At 46.4% G+C, this 20,590-nt stretch overlaps 1 protein-coding gene and 1 long non-coding RNA gene across 2 annotated transcripts in view; both read left to right on the top strand.

Moving 5' to 3' along the window:
- FOXO3 (forkhead box O3) overlaps positions 1–9,059 on the top strand; it is a 102,057-nt gene extending 92,998 nt beyond the window's left edge. The window contains exon 2 of the mRNA XM_055713095.1: positions 4,839–9,059. Within this exon, the coding sequence (XP_055569070.1) occupies positions 4,839–5,138 (300 nt within the window). The 3' untranslated portion in view covers positions 5,139–9,059. The remainder of the gene's footprint in view (positions 1–4,838) is intronic.
- Positions 9,060–16,055: 6,996 nt separating this feature from the next.
- Positions 16,056–18,903, top strand: LOC114017690 (uncharacterized). Its single transcript, XR_008733007.1, has 2 exons — positions 16,056–16,552; positions 17,826–18,903. It is a non-coding gene; the product is annotated as an uncharacterized LOC114017690 (long non-coding RNA).
- The last annotated feature ends 1,687 nt before the right edge of the window (positions 18,904–20,590 follow it).

Here is a 20,590-nt window from a genome sequence, read left to right as displayed (position 1 = left end):
GGTTTGCAGTGTTTCTTGGAGTGGAAGAGCAGCAATAAAAGGAAAAGAGACACTTCTGTGCTTTACGTGCCTGTGCGAGTACCAGCACAGCAACTTTTTAGGCTCCCATAAGTCTTAGTTCTGTGCCAGTGTTTTTCCTCTTTCTGTCCTTCTCCCTCACTCTCTGCCCCAGAGTCTGAGCTGAAAAGATCTATTTTTATGAGTAAAACTTAAAGAGAAAATGCGAAGTTGCAATGCGCCTGAAAGTTCAGGAAAGAAAGCACATGAAAGCTGCTAACTCTTTTCTCCCCCTGGGGCTTTGCACCCAGACCTCAGCATTGTCTCTCAGCACAGAGCCATCCTAGTGCAGCATACACTAAGCCTGCAGCGTGTCGCTGTGCCATACCTGCCATGGCGTTAGGTTTCCTAATTTTATTCTGCTTGAACAAAAAACCCTCATGCTGCAGTTTTGTCATTGTAGAAGGATTGCCCACAGTAGCTACCTTCCTTCTTGTTGCTAAACAAACACTGTGTATTCTTTAGTCTTGAGCTGTGAAACCTAGGGCAGAATATTAACTTGTAACCACATGTAATCAAGTCTTGCTTTTTGAGCCTACACCCGTTTTGGAGTAGAAACTGTACTGCTGGAAACTGTACGGTACATATCAAGGGGCAGAAGCACCAGAACAAATGCACATCTGCCACTAAGGGACACACATTTCCTTCAAAATGTTTGCATCCCAAGTCTCTGGGCAGCAAAAGTAGTTACTGAGATTTCCTGTCCCTGGGGAGTTGTTAACGGAGTGGTAACAGGGAAAACACTTGTTTTACAAACATCTCAGTGGTGCTATTTTTCAGGATGCGATCCACACAACAAACCTTCCAGCCAGATCAGGAGGTCCTTGGTAGGCTGCTGTACAGAGGAGCTGTGTGTTGGTAGTGCAGTTTCTCATACCATAATTATGTAAAGGAGCACATAACTTTTCTGTTAACAGAAAAATACATGTGCTGATTGTTAATGGTAGCATCCTGATAAACGGACCACCAGTGCACGTTGCTTGTGCCTCACTCTGGGGAGCATCAATGTGTCACCTTTCTATTCTGAAGAAATTTCCTGCGCTACGTAATTGGCACCGTTGGGAATTCAAGGGAGAAAGCAACAGACAGCAGATGATCCTTCAGAGCTGCTCTGACAGTGCATGAGCTGGTGTGGAGCTTGGGAGATGGCCATCTGGTTAAGTGGTGAAATGATGTGAGACAGAGGTGAGAAAATGTTGTGGCTGGAGGGAAATCACAACCAACAGCTCGGCCACAGAGTAAAAGCAAGAGTAGCATTTCTAACTGGTCAGTAGCAGGGTAGAGGATGGGAGGGCAGAGGAAAGGACAGAAGAAAGGGGCATCTCCCACATAATTACAAGCTGAAGAATTAGAAAATAGAGAATTACTTGCTTTTTGTTTCACACTCTTCCACCAAATAGGATAAACAGGTTAAGCATCCAGAGTTCAAAATGTCTGTGGGATGTGACAAAGCAGGAGTTTGACCTCATCCCTCACTTAACGCTTTTTCTGTTTCTCTTTTAAAGTAATTTTTTCCACCAACCACATGCATATATGCTTACATAAGCTATAGCTTGATATAATACTATGGACTCTTCTAATGTCCAGAGCAGCCATAGTGGCATTGCCTCTGCTTGCAGTGTGTGTGGGCGTGTGTGCGTGCCTGACAGAGCCCAGGTGTCAATGCAGTTGCGAAGATCACCCTCCAAAAGAAAGCCTTTACTTTCTTCAGAAGAAAGTCTTAAGGAATTCTTAAGAAACTTAGGAAGGAATTCTAAGATTCCTCCTCTCTTTCCATTCCCTGATGGTTGAAAATAATCATCAGGTTTGGCAGAGGAGCTTTTCAAGGGAGAACTGAATTTCCCAGAGAGTGGCTTAAGAAGTACGGGCAGATTATGTTTTCCAGTAGTGTCCTCCACCCCCTGCCCCCCCCCCAGCCTAAGAAACAAGAAGACACCATGCCACATGTAAAAGGGAGCTCCGTGCCTTTGCTGTGGCAAGTTGGCAAACACTACTCTAACCCACTAGCCCTGATACACTTTACCTTTCACGTATCCCTTGTTGACCTCTGTTCTATATAGTCATCACTCCCTGTGCTCATACTTCAGCTGCTCTTGTCCCCCCAAACAGGACCCAATAGCAAAGGCCAGGAAAAAGGATCAAGTGGGGACTGGAGTAATTTACCTAGAGAGCTGTGTGCTGTCCTTAAGGACAGCATCGTCCCAGCTCACGAGAGGGGAAACACCATCTGCCTCTGCAAACTCAGGGTGACACTCCAGAGGATGAGCTTTTCCTGTGGCTGTCAGGAATGGGAGGAAACCTTGTGGTGGCTCAAGATGCAGCTGGAGATATTTGGGGGCAGGGAGAGAGGAACACTGGGGAGTTGTGGTTGAGGACCACTAGTAAATGGAGATGTAACTGGAGTGCTTGCTTCCCTGCCCGATACAGTTTTCATTGCTCTGAAGCAGCAGGCTGCCAACTCAGGGTTAACAGGTTTTTTGTGGTGAGACAGAAAGTGAGAGTGTGTGGGTCTATTATGGACTTTAATGGGGTAATTTGAAGGCGGGCAGGTTAAGACTTTGAACTACTTCTTTTCTTTTTTAATCTGTTTGCAAAGTCCATGTAAATAGAGCTGTGAAAATGGACTGTGATCTGGTTCTGCTATGAACAAATTTCTTCTCAGCTGTGCATCTGTCTCATAAACAGTGGCACTGTATGAAGGACGGGTGTCCTCAGGAAAAAATATCGGGTGGTGCCACTTCCACAGGTGATGATGATCATCATCATCCATCCTCTGTTTCTTTCTCTCATCACTTTGTTTCATAGTATAATATTTTACATATATTTTTAATTTAAACATTAAATAAACACTACTCTGGGGCTTCATGAGGAGTTTCTGTACTTGTTTACTTTTAATTAATAGCTCCATTCAAAGTCAGCAAGACTTCTCACACATGCTGAAGTTAAGCCCACGCCCAGTGTAACTGGTGGCTGCATGACAGCGAGCCAGCTTACCAGGCTGCGGCGTGTGGGACCCAAGTCTTGCCTTTTGATGAGGTTGTCCTTTAGGAAGTCACCCATTTCCAGCCCCCCTGTTGTTAAGGCTTTGAGGAGAAGTAGAGAAAGGGCATGGACTCGTTTGAGCTGTATAGAAGCCACTACGCATAGAAACCCCCAGGTTTTACTGGGGGCCATGAGGCCTGTCTGGGTATCTCGTGCTGACCTTGTTACAGCCATCAGGACACACTTATCAAATGGAGTCGTTGCCAGGCAGTCACATTAACAAACGGCTAGCGTTAATTTGCCCTTTGAAAATGGAGAAATCAATATGTTGATCCAGTCGGAAATCCCTTTATTCACAAAACAGTCTACCCCAAACCCCTCCACATAATTAAGGCTAAAGCCAAATTTTGTTTGGGTGAATCGTGCAATCTGTCTGCTCCCTAAGCTGTGCTGAATGAAGTTCTCCCCTAATGGTGCAGGGAGCAGCTGTCACGCTGTTGCTCTAATAACCATGAGACAAAATGATTAAATTTCCATCAATCATTTAGCATTATCAGAATAGGTCATTTTAATAAAATGTTGTCATAGGATCAGTGCCTGGCACCTTAGAAAGGAGAGGGGCAGTGATAGAGAGTCATCTCGTGACAGCCTTTGAGTGATCTGCCTTGCAGGCGATGCTGGTCCAGGTTAATCCAGTAGTCCTCCTGAATCCACCATTTTTCATAAGGGTGTCTGATACCAGGTTCTTCTGAGAGTAAAGATGTTCCTGTAATCAACTCAAATGACTTTTTGGTTTCAGCAAGTGTCCCCTTATTCTTGCAGTGTATAAAAAAAATCACCAATGCTTCATCTCAGGGAAAATCCTCAACAGGTTGTAAGCGGGGGAGGGGACTAAACCCTGGTTCCAGAAGCCATTTCAGAGCTAGAAGTTACATGCCCAGCAGCTTGGACGGCTACCAAGTGGGCTTTCCGAAGATGTGAAGGGATTTCATGGGAACGTTTAAATGTACATACTTTCCAAAACCCTACTTAGTGCCTGCCTGTATCTTTAAGCCACTAAGTGGCTTAAGCCTGTCCCCTTGGCCCCCTTGGTTGAAATGTTCATCTGTTTTCAGTGTTTTACCTACTTACTGTGTTCCTTCATAGTCGTCTCCAAGCTGCATAAGGTGTCTTTCCAGCGTCTTTCCTTCTGCAGAGAAGTTTCATGGCTACAGAATAAGCTGGACCCTCACCCCGTTTTTAAAGCCAGGTGGACCCTGCCTGTTGGCATTGTGTAATACGAGCAGGAAAATGGGGAACTCCGAATTCCGAACCGAAATTGGTGGCTCCTTCTCTTGAGCAGCCTCCTCCGGCTGTCCTTGAAGGGCAGTGGTCTGTGTCAAATGCTGATGGAAGATATATCCAGCCTTTTGGTGATGCTGAGAAAGAATGGAGAAAAGCTGGAGGATCCTTTTATGCTTCACCTGGAAAGACACTTAACTTGTTAAGATGATGCAGTGGGTTTCTGTAAATCAGACTTGGCTGGTTTTGGGAGGGCTTTTTTCCTTCCTCCTTGGGAGCAGCTATACCAGCAAAGCATCACACTCGGACCTTAGCAAGGGAGAAGCATTTTCAGGCAGAGTTGTAGTGCAACTTACTCCTTGCTCTAAGTTTGAAGCTTCTGGGTGTGAACAAATCAAAATTGCATGTCAGTGTAAGCTGTTGCTGGGTTTGAAGGTTTGCTTGGTTGTCTTTTTTGTTGTGTTTTTTTCCTACATGCAGCAGTCTCACTGTCTTTTCTTTTTCTTCTTCCTCTCTAGGCCCTCAAACTGACACGAGATGTAGAGAGAGAACCCTTTGCCAAATCTGCTGTCAGCAAGTGGACAGTGATACTGTTTACAGCTTATGACCTTTGTGAACCCTGCATTATTTTCCTAATGAAGCAGACTGCTAATAGGCCCCTTACCAGAGTGAAGATCCTCCTTTTTTTTTTCTTTTTTTTCTTTTTTTTTTTCTCTTTTTTTTTGGGAATTGAACTCATTCTGAAGTATGCAAAATCTTCCTTTTCTGGGATGGCCAAGCACCTGCTGTGGAGACAATGTTCAGCACCATCCTGTTGAGAACACACTGTGTAGCCTTTTACAGTAGTTACTTGTCAATGAGTATGTGGTGTTTCGATATATTAATGGTTTAAGGGATGTTTTAAGTTGGCTTTTCTTTTTGGAGGTTTTCCTTGTCTGCCCACCCTCTCCCCCTAAAACCTCCAGTTTGATTTCCTTAGATTTTTGACCATTTTTGCTTTCTCTCCCTTGGGAATCTGAAGTACTGTGCACACGCAAGGAAATGATCATAACCCAGCACTGCTCAGACGTCAGGGTTTTCTGAATATACAGCATTTGCTATACGGATCAACCAGCTGAATTCCAGAGAGAGGTGATGTGTGTGGTCTGTTCGTTTGTTGGGTTGGTTGGTTTGTTTCTTTCTTATTATTTCCTTAAATCTAATGGTACACCCCTGTTTTCCATAAGCATCAAACCAGGGTTGATTGCAAATCAAGGGAAGCCTTTGAGTTTGCCTCTTGACTCGTGAGGACGGACTGACAGCAGGTGCCATTGCCCACATATGCACGGGGCAGGAGCCCATTTGCTGCCCACCAGAGCAGGCTCCCCTCCTGCCGTACGTTAGCAAAGCTGCCCCTGCTGCCACAGCAAGCTGGTAAGGAGTTGTAAGCTGAGCTGCCAGACAAGTTGAATATAGCCACCTGTAAGGATGCGTTTGAAAAAGCAAAAATTAAGGGAAATATGCCACTTGGCGGAAAACCTGAGCGTAGAGGCTGGGCATCAGCAGGTGACTTGCAGTGGCAATACTGGGAGTTGAGGCACAGGTCATTGCAGGGTGTGTTGCTGCATTGGTGATCCTTTTGGGTTTTTTTTTTCTTTTACTCCGTTTTGGACATATCCTTGATTATTTTTTCCTGCTCATTATGTATGATCTGTTGTGGCAGAAGAAGCAAGAGAGGGAATGGCGAGGTGGCAGTATCATACAAATGGCTTTTGATATGAGCATAGGTTGTAACAGGATAAATGACACTGAAAGACAAGGCAATTTTATATATTTTGCTTCTAAGATTTTCTTTTGTAAGATGAATAATAACTAATAATAATAATGAATAAAAGGTATGGTGCTGTATAGATCCTCTATAATCTGGAAAGTTTGATTACTTTTTAGTAGTATCTTGTGGGGGAGGGATACAAAAAAAGAGGGGAAAACACCAATGGTACATAGGAACTTGGTATGAAGAAGTTCTGAATAGGACAGTGTATACATAATTCTCCAAAGCGATATATGAAGTTTTTTTTCTTTGCATAAAAGCGTTATGCATATAAATATATAAATATATTTTATTATGTACAGAAATGGATCATTATGCATGGATGTTAGGAAAACAAACTAGCATTTTAACCCAAAGCCTCAGTGCATGAGTTCCCACCAACCCGTGTCCCATGCAATGTGGAGTGACTCCCGCTCGCCACTGCCACCGCACATACACAGTCATGCATACACACAGGTGTGCACATACACGTGCGCAAACATGCAAGCATTCATGGGCCCTTCCTCCCGCCTTACTTTCCTTACTTTCCAGGTCCCCGAGGTGATATTGGTGAAACAACAGCTCCTAGTGTGATGGAAGTTTTGGTTTTGTATCGTAGCCCCTACGCTGTGCTCTCGTAAAGATGCACCTCTTGGTTTCTTCCTGCAGTTATGACTGTGTAGACTCTGTGCAGTTGTGGTTATCGTAGCCTTGTAGCATATCAACTCTTCCAAGCAGCCAAAGGTTTATCATTCACCTTTGAAAAAGAATTCTCTTTTGGTTTTACACCGAGGTGGTCTATTTGTCAGCGTGGAGACTAGTTTATTACATTTATTGGAGTTAGCTGATGCTCATTGTTCATCTGTGTCAGCAGCCAGCTACCCGGGAGGCTCATGCGGCACAGTGGTCACCTGGGCTAGAAGTCACTTTGCTTATCAGAGTCCAGTTGCAGGCATCTTCTGCCCAAATTCTTTGAGAGATTTATCACCAGCCTTCTCCAAACGTGTAGCATTAGCTCTCAGCTTCCTGGTACACCCTGAAACGTGTGAGCGTACGCTGGAGGACTTCACTCTGGTGCTCCTTTCCCCGAGGCTCCCCTGTGGCTGCTGCCCTGCAGCTAGGCTTGTGCCCCTGTCCCGTGGTTTTGGCTGCCAGCAGAGCCCACTCGGTGGCTCCCCATGCTAGCATGCAGCATTTGGCCCCTGCACGGGTCAGCCTCCAGTGAGGCCCGGGGTGCCTGCCCAAAGACCACCGACCAGGTCACTGACAGCACCAGTAAGACGTGACTTGATGGTATGGCCAAGGTGACCACAATCCATCATTATTTTTTTTTTCTTGGTACAGATGCAGTTCTTGTCAAAAGCAAGGGAAGGCCCGTTAGCTTAAACTAAATGGGGGCGCCTTCTGCTCTGCTCTGGCAGCCTGGCCCCCTTGAGTTCGACGAAGCTAGCTCCCACTGGCAGGAATGAGAGAGAAAACTATGGTCCGCTCTGTTCAAAAAAATGGAGAAAACCCCACTTATTTTAGAGACAGCCCATCAATGGCAGAGAAGTTGTGGTGGTTTTGTTTTTTTTTTAAAAGCATTAGTGACTGAAAGGCTTAATTTGCCTCCCAGCAATGTCAAAGAAAGTATTTCCATTGGCATGGCTGGGACACCTTGGGCCCCTGCTTCGGAGAACATCCCAGCGCTTGCTGAAGAGAGGTGGACTTGGCCAACCTCTTCGGTTTGATTTGGTTTCTTTTGCTCATTTTTGGGGCCAGAATTTTCTAATGGACACGCCTGGTGTCAGGCACCAAGCGCCAGGGACTCCAGCATGCTCACAGGGGTGAGCTGCTCTGCCCTCGTCACTCCTCAAAGGAAGGAGGGGTGCCAGGTCCCCCCAGGCCCAGGGGAAAGTCACCACCCTCTATGCCTGCTGAGGTGCCCAGCAAATGCCCTCCTCTCCAGAGGTGCTAGATAAATCTCTCTGAATTCAAAGGGCCACTTATTTAGGTGTCAGAATACAGACTTGAATGGCTAATTTTGGGAACCTACCTTTTGGAAATCTTTGAATCTTTGAACACGTTTCCTTCTGAAACCTTGTAAAACAGATAAAAGTCCAAAACAATTACATAGTTATCGTTCAGACACCTGGTCTAACCAAAAGATCTAAAGAGGTGACATTTATGCTGATCGTAGTCACAGGTTTGGGGCTTGATTTAATGATTTTGTAAAATAATTTTCTCTGAGGATAATTGGATAGTTGACCACCGCTTAACTCCAGAAATTGTTGTGCCACCGCTTCAAAAAGTGACCTTTCAGGTCATGTATTTCTCTAGAATTATGTCATTGCTTGGCAATTGGTGTCCTGCAAGTGTTTCTAGTACACGATACACCTTTGGAATTGCCAAGAGATGCGAAGGGGGACCAGATACATTTCGTTACTATGGGTTGGAAAAAATGGATTGTACATTTGGCTTCACATGTTTAACTTTTTTTTAAAAAAAGTTGCATGATTGGAAAAAATATGTATACAGTATCTGTAAAGCTGTTTTATCTGTTTTTGTTTCAAGCCATGTAAATTGGAAGAATATTAAATCCACAGCCTTATCGCGCATGGCCGTCTTTACATACCGAAGAGCTGAACAGTTTATACTTTTCATTTGGGCTATCTTGTACTTTCATTTGAAAGCAGACACTCTCATGTTGCAGTCTTACTGAGAATTTTATATTAAAGAAAAAAGAAAAAAGATGCTGCCCTGGAGGAATATACTACCTTACTACACAGAGGTTGGAAGGAAGTTTGTTTTGGAGCAAAACCTGCCCCTTTCCAAACAAAGTAGAGACGCAGTGCTTACTCCACTTGGTGTTAGTAGATATTGCCTTGTGTATTCCATTTTAATTTGTAATCTAGTTTGTAAAAGAGATGGTGACGCATGTAAATAAAGCATAATGGATCTCTACATTGCACATTTGCCTTTGCTCTGTTTTATTGTGTCATGGACAGACATCTAAATGCAGGACCTGGACAAGGGGTGACTTCCAAGCAGTGGGTGAAAGTGGCTGGTGGGGGGTCCGGGGCTGGGGAGGCGGCCTGCCCCTATGTCTGCTGGAGTCTGTAAATGCATACGTATATGGGGCTCTGCATTTCAACCAAGCCAGCATAGTTTTGGTGGTCAAATGACCCCCAATGGGTTCATTTACTGCTGCTAACAATCACAAAAATTCACTTGATTTTGGGGGGCAGGAGGGCTGTCCCCGGGGATGGCGGCTGCACCCTGCAGCTGCAGCCCAGCTCACCCATGCTGGGAGACATCCAGCCCAACTGCAAATCAGTCGGGAGAAGAGTTACACCCCCTCCCCGTGGGCTTGGCTGGGTTTCAAACTGCCTTTGAAAAATGCCTGGAGTACTTGAAATCGCCCGTTTGGGATTTGGGATAAGAAAACCAGCAACCTGACTCAGCAGAAAGTTACACCGAGCGCTCTGGCTAAGGCGCAGGAGAGCGTGCTCAGAAACATGAGACACGTCGACAAAAAACTCTGCTCCCACACTGACAGGAAGCCACAGATGTTTATGTTTTTTTGGAGTCATTTTTCAAGAGCAAATATTTTCAAGAAAGAGGAGCCTTTTCGTGCAGCGGGGAGGGGTGTCCCGTGACTCCGGGGTGATGACCACCATGTCAGCCGTGCAAAGCCATGGGAGCATTGTACTGAAGTAGTGCAGTATCGAGAGCTGTTTGGGGATATCCCTTGCTTAACATAGCAAGAGTTATTCAGGCTTTGTTCTAACTAGAGACAGCCTGAAATATTACGAGACCCAGTCAGAAAGTAGCCTTTCTTTCTGGTAAAGAAAGCTTGGTAAAACCAGCCTGGTAAAACCAGGATGAAGTCTGGGTTAGCCTTCCTGGAGTGAGAGTGTGCTTGTCCTCCAGCAATTACACCATTACCTCGGAAATGCAGCTGTTCTGCTGGACTTTTCTGAAGCCTTCTCCAGCAGTGCTCTGGCCGGGAAGGACCCCTGTCCTCCACCTCGTTGGCAGTGCCCCACTGGCATTTAGGACAAACAATGGGAGTGTTTGGCCCCGGGAGGTGCCAGGTGGAAGGGCCTCAGCTTTGACCTGAATTTAGGCAGGGGCAGCCCCAGCGATGACGAGCTGATCAAATCCTGTGTGAGTTTTGTGCTGAACTTAGTTGGTTGTGTTGTGCAATGCCTTAGCTGTGACCTTCAGTTCACCCGGCCTTGGAACAGATCATTCTTATCTTTCAGAGTACTTTCAGAATAAGTCCAAACATTTTAAACTTCTCCAAGTTGTCCCAGAAGACAAAAGGCTTTTCGAGCTGCTGCCGAGACTGGTGAGGTAACCCGGAGCTATTTTGGGAGCTCCGCACCACATATGCTGAGTTGCAAGTTTGACCAGATCAGGGAAAACAGTATTTTACAGCTCTTCTCTGGCTACTGCTGCCAAGGACGTTAGGGGTGCTTTCATGAAGACTGAGATAAGCAAATCTGGGAGGCTACCTCTTTTTCTGGTGGAGTCATTGTGACTGCTATCTCCCTGTTCAAAAGGACTTCTTGGGTGAAGTGGAGCCCAAGCCAGATGGAGCAGATAAATGCTCTTGCTGGTGCACAGATTCATCCCACTGCCAGTGACTTCGGCAGTGTCTCATCGCTTGTTTGCCCAGCCCAGCCCACAGAACTTTTTTCCCACTGACTGCCTGTGGATTTTTTTTAATGAAAATACTTTTAAAACACAAAGCACAGAAAATTCCATTAGAACAAAAAAAAGCGGGTTTTGGGGTTTGTTTTTTTACTGCTGTTGAAATTTTTAGAAAACTTCAGAATTGTCTGACAAAATTCAGAAACTCCAGTTTGGAATTTATTTTTTTTGCACTTGGATTTTCTTTTCATACTAATGACGCCAGTAGTTTTGCATGTGCCACAACATTTACTTACTAGAACAAAGCATCTCCTGCTTTTATTGTTTGATGCTTTGATGACATACCAAGGAACCAATTTAATCTAGAAAACAAGATAAAATGTCTTTATTCAGTAGGAACAATTGGCCTAAATGAGGGTGACTGTTATAACATTCTTTTAATGCTACATTATGCCCTGCAGGTTTAAAGATATCTATATCCTATGAATGATGTGGTGAAATGGGGAGAAAACAGTAAAGATACATGGCATCCCATAAAAATCTTCCCAAATTCCAAGTCAAATATAATGCTGATCAGGATTCCCCCTCCTCAATTTTCACTCTTCTTAGGTGATACCTGAAAACTTTTGTTTTGCTGAAATTCAAAGCACAAGGCAATTCCCAAGTGCTGCCTTTCCCTGGGATTAGTGTCGTGGCAGTGCCAACTGGCTGTGCATGCCACGCTGCTTTGCGCACCCTGACGGGCATCGAGGCTGCTGCCAGCACCCGTGGTGTGTGACACCACAAGGGTGTCGAGCTTTGGCTCTGTTTCACACCCTGGGGGCCACAGTAGGCCCTGTAAGACCCCATGGCTGGTGCAGCCAAGGCAGAAGAAGGGGGAGAACGTCAGTGGGAGCAAAGCATGGCAGATGCCAACACCCTGCTCTGGTATTCACATGTTGCGTGGGACCTCTCCCTGAAGCTCCGGCCGCTGCATGGACAATGGATCCTTCTTCTGTTTGTAACCACCTTGGGAAAGAACAGCATCAGTTAGAAAGTGCTAATTAAGAAATACGGGTGTATTCTACCTCCAGCCTCCAAAGCAAAAGATGGAGGAAAACTATGTGCTGACACAGCCACCTTGGAGGTCCTCCCGGGGGGCGGCAGAGGATGCTGCCTTCCCCTCCAGGAGGGCAAGGTCCAGCCTTTCCAAACTGCTGCTGTGAACGATGGGCCCGGTGTCTGGGCAGCCTCTCATGCTGCATTTGATGTTTCAGTAAAAAAAATCATTATTTTACCAGCAGTTTTACCATACCAGCACTTTATTTTAAATCTCTACAAGCTCCTCTTACTTAAGGCTATCCAGGCTTGTACGTCATTAACTAGTTCATGGATGAATGCCCTGGAGAAAAGTCTGTGCTTAAAAAGCAATTTATAAAATACGTAAAAAAATGCCCAAACTTAGTCCTTTTCCTCATTAGTGAAACCCATTGTCATTCACACTTCTCTTGGGAGTCATATGTGCAATATCAAACTATATTATCAACCTCAGCGTGTGTCTGTTAAGCAAACTTCATGGCAAGGCTGTCTCATTTATACAGAAGTTTTTGCTGTGTGCTGTCACTTGGCCTAGCAGACTCCTATGGTAAAGCCACAATTTAAGTCAAAACTCTACTGTGTCTGAGTGATTATAAAATTATAATGGCTTTCAGAGCTAGGAGATACCAAAGGCTCTTCCTGGGGAAGGCAGCTGCCTTCAGGTGTCTGCTCTGACGCTTCTGCCTCTAGGGCCACAACTGGAAGGAGAAGGTAGCACAGGGGAAGGTCAGGTGTGGATGTACAGGGGGTCTTCGCTTTGCAGTCAGGTTGTGTTTGCTCCGCAGTCTGGGTAAGGTGGGCTGCCTTCTTGTCACCGAAGGGTCAGTGCTAACGAGCTTACCACAGAGTAAGAGGGGTTATGTGGGAAGCTACCCTGGAGTAATACAAATGCAAAGCCTTGTTTCCCTTTATCTCATCCATAACTGGCACTTCAGGGTGAGCCCCTTTCGCTCTGTTTTTCACTAGAGGGCATCAAGGTCACAAGTCATCTGCAGAAAGTGTCCTGAATCATTGCTGGGACTTGGGGGACTTGGCTGAGGTTCTGTTGCTGCATTTCCAGCCTCTTCAAGCTCCTGCCTGAATATCTTTGCTTTTCCACGATCTCTTCACCTTACCTCACCAAAGCTTTGTTCCCTTCTTGAGAAGGGGCCTTAGGGACAATGACATGATGTTGCTGTTAGCAGGGGGGGTGGCTCCCACCTCACCTGTCTCGCAGGCCATGCATCTGAGCAGGCTTCTCTGCGTGTGCAGAGAAAACATCAGGAGATGTGAGCATACAGGAATGGCAAATAAGGCAGCACATGAAAAAGGCCTAATAAAATGCCACCCTTCGAATGGTACCATGGGGGCACCTGAGTCATTCCTTCATGCCCTTCAGTTGTTCCTCGATCCACGCCTGAAGTCCCAGGTGCTTCCCACTGCTGTCAGCAGCGGTCTTCAGAACTTCTGATCCCCATGAGCCTTTCTTTGAAAAGAAGTATTTGTCTTTTTTTTTCTCCTTTCTCTGTCTTTTCTTACATTCTCTGTTTTTCTAAGGCCAGGTATTGTAACGTTTGTGGGGTCACTAATGTTGGTTGTGGATACAATAATTTTTAATGATGTTTTTATACAAGCAAGAAGCCCAGGTAACACAGTTATCTGGCAAGGGCTCATTGCCAGTACAACTTACTCCACTCCAGCTATACCGGCAAGAAGCACTTTTTTTTTTTTTCTGCTTCAAGCTACATCTGAGTCTGAAGACACGGTTTGCTGGTCTAGCTGTGTCAGCCACCTTTTCCTAACACAGGCTAAACCTGGAACATTGCTTCACGCGGAATAGCAAGTTTGCAGCCAATGTAAACTGGTGGCTGTATTCAAGGATCTGCTAAGGTCAGGACATGCAGACCTGAGAGTAAGTACAAATGGTTTGTGCGCCTCTTACCAGGTATGGCTGCTCAAAGGGGCACGGGCACACCACTTGAGAACAAACCGCTACAGCTAAATGAATGGGGGGGGAAATTAATGCCTTACTCTTTTTAAGTGTCTCTGTTCATGCTCTGCTAAGGCTTTCTGTGAGAAATGGATATTGTGAAGTAGCTTCATATGGCCTAGGTGCAGCCTAGAACAATCACCTACGGAGTTGGCCATGGTGCCTGCCCTCTGGCAGCACTGGCACTTGTGTCTGTAATACTTCCCTGGGCCGTAATCTGCAAAATAAAATTGAAAAATTCTGATTCTCTTTATTTCAGTGTGTCAAGAATCTGCTAACTTTTCCTCTTGACGGTTAACAGCATTTGAACATTCTGTCCTGATTGCCTCATCCATAAACTAACAAAAGGCGTATTGGTTTCTTTTACACTATAATTGATAGTCCTCTGTAGCATGTATGTTCAGCATTTCAGGACTAACTTAAAGGTCAAATTTATCATATGGGCAGATTGGATGATCTCATGGTTGAGGAAAGACCATGAAAAGATGACTTGCCTAACCTATCTTTAGACACACAGAGAGCCCACACACATTTCTTTTTGGTCTGACCTCACCTCAGACATCACCCATGTGCCGGGAGTCTCAGGATGAAGATGTACTGGAAATGTTAAAGGTGGGTTGAATTTGGCACCTGGAATGTAAGATAGTAATAAGGGTCTGAACAAAGGAGATGTATTCAGAAATGGATACAGCGGAATTTCATTCCTCTGCCCCCTCTTACCTGAAATCGTAATTACAACTTCTGAAGTACCTTGTTTGTGTTTAAGCAGTTTATGCTCAAATTTTGTGTGTCCAAGCATGGGTCTGTGCCACACCAGAGAAAGTGTGCAGAGCCCTACATCTCACCGCACACGTCCGTGTTCAGCACAGGCACTGCAACGGCCGGTAACAGTACCTGAAACAAACCCTGGGGACCCTCGTGCCCCGCAGGTGGGACAGTCATCTGCAGACGATGGCCTGTAACCCCACGCACCCTGTGTGTGTGCTGAGCCTTGCTCAGAGCACAGCTCCCAGTGAAAGTACTGCACATGCTCAGCTTCTTCACATAATGTACAAGGCTCCAAGTACGATAAAACTGTAGGCACAGGTGAAAGTGGAAGTGAGTAGGGGAGGCAGATGACTTCCCCCAGTAAAAATCAGTATCTTCAGTGGCATCCCCTCTGCCCTATTTGGTCGGGCATTACGGGATGCAGACTCTCCTGTTGGGAAATGGTGATCAGCTAACAGTCCTTCCCCCTGGGGATTTCTCTGCTGTGTCCCACAGACTTTTTGGCTGAGTGGCAATTTTCAGCCCCTCCAGCCTCCTCCTGGCAGAACCACAGGCGGTGGCCACAGAAGAGGAATTTGGAGATAGAAACTGTTTTTCCATCAAGACACTTTTAACAGCAGCTGTCACAAGCATTTCTAAAGCAGGACCTGCATGCTATCTCCCCTCCCAACCGTCCCATCCTCCTCGTGTCAGCCTAATCTGCCACGCTTGTCCCCCTGGTCCCCATGCTGCCTGCCCCACCCAGCCTTGGCTGGATGCCCATGGCCATGGGGCCCTGGAAACCCAAAAGCTGGCAGCAGCCTGTGACTGCTGGTGTGTTAGCCAGCCCAGCAGCTGAAGAGCACATGCCCCACGCCCTCAGCAAAGCCCTTGTGCAGAACGAGGAGTGCCACCATGTGCCACCACAAGGACCTGGGAGGGAAAGTCGACCAGATGAAATTCAGTAGGCGAGGGTACGCGGCACTATGCTGAGGAAGGAGAGACCAGCTATGTGTACACCAAGTGAGGCACAAGCATCAGCACTGGAACAAAGGTGCTGTGGGCAGTGATGAGCTGGAAGCTGTTGGAGCTCCTGCGGCAGCGCTGGGGTGCTGGAGCCAGCCTGAAGAAGAGCGACAAGAATGAGCAGAGTCAGTGAAAATGGGGACCTATGGGAGAAGGCTAATTTTATTTGTTAAAATAGGTTGAAAAGGGACACAAACTGCCCTTTACATAGAAGGCTACTAAAAATAAAACCCTTCTTGCCCACTAAGGAGAGGACATAGCTGTGTTTCATCTGCAGCAAATGTACGTTATGTTCTCTTAGCTACCAGGGTAATTGATGTATTTCCTAGAGGTGTGGACTTTTCTTCATTAAGGGTGTTTTTGGGAGCAAAATGTTTGCCCAGATTTTCCTTGGCCCTGCTTCAGAGCAGGAGGATGATCTCCTGAGGTCCCTTCTAACCTCATGCTCCTGTGACTTGCCTTAAAGAGATTAACACAACTTTAAAACCAAACCAAACCAAACCAAAAAGTACAGAGCCTTTTGCCCTTTCCTACCTGAGGCACAGGTCTTTATGTACAGTAGAAAATTGTTATCTTTTCTCCCTGTTTGAATGTAACAGGTATTGAGTAATGCTGTCTCGTGTGTTGACACGTGAGCCAGGAGGTGCCCCAGACCCTGGAGAGGTATTGATGTAGTGCAACCGCCTGCTAGAAGTCTGGTGTTTGGTTTCTGTCTGCTCTTTAGCTTCTCCCTTTGCCTCCAGAGAAGCTGCATGTTGTCCCAATTTGTTCTCCAGGTGTTATCTTGCTACAAACAGAAGTAGCTCTGTCTTGTTCCTGGTGAGACTCAAAGCTCTGAGAAGATGCCCTGCCCCATAGGTTTCCTTTTCCTGATGAAAACCAGTGCAGAAAGTGCTCCTCATGGGGCACCAACATGCTCCAGCATCTCTCAACCCCTCCCGTGGGTGGATGCCTGCAAATCTGAAGGACCAGATGTATAAATTCAGGTGAGAAGGCAGGTAAGGTTTGTTTCAGAGGTGGCCACCTTCCCCTGCTGAGGACATGTGTTGGGCATCCCAGCAGGGACAACGAGCTGGACCAGAAGAAGGTGCAAGCAGCAAAGCCCCACTGACTGTGAGCAACAGGGCTGGCACGGGCAGGGATGCAGGAGGCACGGCAAGGAGAGGCAGCTTTGGGTGAGCACTTGCTTATCAGAAAACCCAGGCCCTGGAGAAAGAGGCAGCCTGAAGCTGTTTGGGGCGTCCCTGTTGCTGCTGCCAGCTTACCAAGGCTGGTGTCTGGGAGGACGTCCCCCTGGGTGAGGAGGAGCCAGACAAGCCTGTACCGGCAACTGTGGGCGACGCTTAGGCACCTGAGACAGTGCATGATGGGCTTTGCCAGGAGACAGCAGGGATGCTCATGGTGGGATCAGCCTCCTCTCCTGCTGGCAAGGAAGAGCAGCCGATGCCTCCTCACGTGCAATGGGGCCAGCAGTAACCTCACCCCACCCCCAACAGGGTCCCAGTGTAGCCAGACAGTAACTTGTACCAGACTTGGGCTCCCAGACAGAAAAAACAAACCAATGTGTGTTTGATGTTTACATTAGACGTTTATTTTACAGTTCATTTCACAATCCCTTTCTCTTCTCCCTTTGCCCCGGGTTGATTTAGGGTGCTGCAGATCCTATCTGCCTGCCCTGCCCAGAGCACCGGCTTGGAGAAAAACCTGCCAGGGTCTCTCCTTGTCGTTGTTGCCTTTTTGTCTACCATTGCCCTGACCTATAAGTGAAACTAGAGCGGTTTCTTCCAAATAGCGATAAATTAGTCTCTTGCTCCCTTGTATTTGCACTGGTGGTTTGTAGGGTGAGCAGCGCAGGGGCTCTGAGGAAAACGAGAGCAAACAAGCATGGCGCAGAGGGCTGCCTCGAGCTTCCCTCTTGTTTGACTTCTGCCTGGCTGGACTGGTGGGTTGTTGAGGACTCCTGGCATGCCATGGGACCGCAGACCCTGCACCCCATCCCTTGCGCCCTGCTGATGACAAGGTGCCATACCTGGCCTCAGGGCCAGTCCCCAGGCTGTTGGGATGGTCAGTGACCACAGGAGATGGGTGGTCCCTGCCACCCTGTGCCGTAAGGGACTGTCAGGGGCTGCTGGGATTAATCGGGATTATTTGTTTCATGGTACATTTAAACTTCGATTTTTATGCTGCTATGTCTTGGTGTAGTGGCATTTGTGGAGGTGGCTTACCTTCACCGGTTTAATGAAGGCCATTCCTCCACAGTAGAACATGCAAAGAAGATGTGCCACATTTTGCTGAGAAAATAAGAGATCTGATCTGAAGATCTGGTGGGAAATCCCTGAATAAAACTTGGCCTTCCTTGCTGGCTGCATGCTTTGGAGAAGGATTCTTTGTGCAGAGCTGGGTGCTCCCCATGAATAACTGGACCCAACCTAAAACCAGAAGGAAGTATATTTAAAAAAAACAGAGGTGTGGTAATGACATTATCATGCTTTATGTGCATTGTGCAATCCATGATGTGTGCGTGGCTCCTGAAGAGCCTGCTCCCCAGTCACGGCTAAATCACCCCTTGAAAACAACGATAAAATCCTAGTAAGGTGGCTGGCTAGAGGGGTTTGTTCCTTTTCCCCAGGAAAATTATATTCACCACAAGCAAGGGTGTATTTTTGTGGACGGGATGCTTATGTGGCAGACATGGTGGCTTGTATACATCTGAGCTGAAAGTTTTGCGAAGTTTTCTTTTCCAGTTTTCTTTATCACCTCTAACTGCCCTGACGATGACCATGTGAACAGATGGTAAGAAACAGAACAGTTTCACATAGAGGGCACTGAGAACCTGTGATTACCTACATTAATAGCTAAATAAGTGTCTCCCCACAAACTTGTTTAGCAATTTACACCTTTCAAATTGCAGTTGTGCCAGGTGGGGGGTTTAATATTAAGAAATTGCTTTCATGTTCAACTTGATGCAAACTAGAGTCTAGAAGAAGGGAACAGATTTGGCAATACCCGTTTTTGAGCTCTAGCTCACTGGTCCAAATTTAACCCATTCCTGCACCGGTGGAAGTTCTTAAAGGCAATATGAAAATGCCTCTTTTTCCACCTTTCCTACAAAAAGCATATGTACTTTTATTTAACTGTGGAATGATTCTTTCTTATCTGTAATAATTCTGCAGGCATTGGAGAATGATGTTGGAATAGAGAAATGAAACAGGGAAGTATGAACTTCTCTGCTTTTCTGTGCATGAGGATTAAATACTTACGAGGAAGATCTGCTAACATTTTATGATTTTATATGTCAACATCTCCAAACAGTACATTAAAGAACAATAATCCAACAGTGTGAGTGCAAAACTTATGTCTGATAAGCCCCAGTAAAGCCTAAACCATTTGCATCGATACTGTGAAGCTAGGGTAGGGTTTTGGGGTTTCTTTTCCTTTAATTGAAACTGCACATTTTAGGAAAGGCAGCAAGGCTGACACTGCTTGGCAGCCTGGTGTGGAGGCATTCCTAAAAGTTTTTAAGAAAGTCAAAGGTTGAGCTGAAAAGCTGAGGGGTGGCAGCACTAGCAAGGGCAAGGACGATTTCCACAGGATGATCAGGAGGTATGTTTTTGTAAGAGGGAAACCTTCTCCCTGGACAATTTTTCACAGCTAGCAACCATGGCTTGCAGTTTCTGTCTTGCGACAGATGTTGTACGTGGAGATTCTGTTTCCCTACCTGACCTGTCAGCCCTGCAAGAGGGCCGTGAAGCCTTAGGGGAAAAACCCGGCCCCTAGGGACCCTGCTAACACCCCCTTGCCTGCCTCTGGTCCCCCACAGGCTGTGACTGGCGGGGCTGCAGAAGCAGGCTGGCACCTGATGGTTGGATCTGAGACGGAGGAACCAGAGGAACTGCAGCAGGGCTAACTAACTTTCTAAGTTGAGAGATCACAAAAGAGTAGATTCTAGCTGGGAGGAGAGGGCTGTGACATTTCACGTTTTGGGACTTTTTAGCTCATATTAAACAAAATCAGTGAATGTGTTTAAGCTACCTCTAGAATAAAATCAATTTTTCTGCTGAACTGTATTATCTGTAAAGCAAAATCACGTGTTGCTGTTTGCTACTTTTTTGCTTTATTACAAACAGAGTAAAACTACTGCATTTTCCAGGCTGAAAAAATCTATTTAAATACTGTTAATTGTACGCCATTACGATAGTGGAAAAGATAATTCTTTGTCACTGGCAGCCCATGCTTGCTAGAAGAAACTAGATTATTTGCTCTGTGGCTGTGACCCATGACAAAGGACTTGCTCAGGCGTGCTAAAAGGGACCCTGCATGGTGAAACTTTGTGGCTGCTGCGTTGCATTTTAGCTTCTCTCCTGCTGTATGACTTGATGGCAGGGCCTTCTCCAGCTGAAAGGGCGCTCTCCTTCCTTGCCTCTGGCTGTAGCAAGGACCCAGCAGAGTGCATCCCCAAAGTTTTACTAGCAGGCTGGAATGCATCAGGACATAGGTGGTCTATCTAATTAAAGACGAAGGGGAGGGGGGCGGGCGGGGAAGTCTTGGAGCTTGTAGCCTCTTAGATGAAAATACTCATCAAATTGTTTCAATTCAGACCAGATATTAGGAATAAATTCTTTCTGTGAATGTGGTGAGACACTGGAACAAGTTTCCCAGAGAAGCTGTGGATGCCCCATCCCTGGAAGTGTTCAGGGCCGGGCTGGATGGGGCTGTGAGCAACCTGGTCTGGTGGAGGGTGTCCCTGCCCATGGCAGGGGGGTTGAGCCAGGCGATCTTCAAGGTACCTTCCAACCCAACCCATTCTATGATTTTAACTCCCTTACTATATGTATGCAACTGATTCTAACTTGCCTGGTCTGGAGTCCCCCAGGCATAGACCAGTGGTGGGGCCTCCCTGGGCTTGCTTGCTCCTGAGCTCAGCTGGGCACCCTGACATTGCAGAGGTGCTGTGGGTACCCCAGCATTGCAGAGGTGCCCTGGGTATCCTGACATTGCAGAGGTGCTGGGGGTACTCTGACATT

This window comes from Falco cherrug, chromosome 6 (assembly GCF_023634085.1).
Source record: "Falco cherrug isolate bFalChe1 chromosome 6, bFalChe1.pri, whole genome shotgun sequence".
Lineage (NCBI taxonomy): Eukaryota > Metazoa > Chordata > Aves > Falconiformes > Falconidae > Falco > Falco cherrug.
The sequence above is the reverse complement of the archived record's forward strand: the minus strand, read 5'-3'. Positions and strand labels throughout refer to the sequence as shown.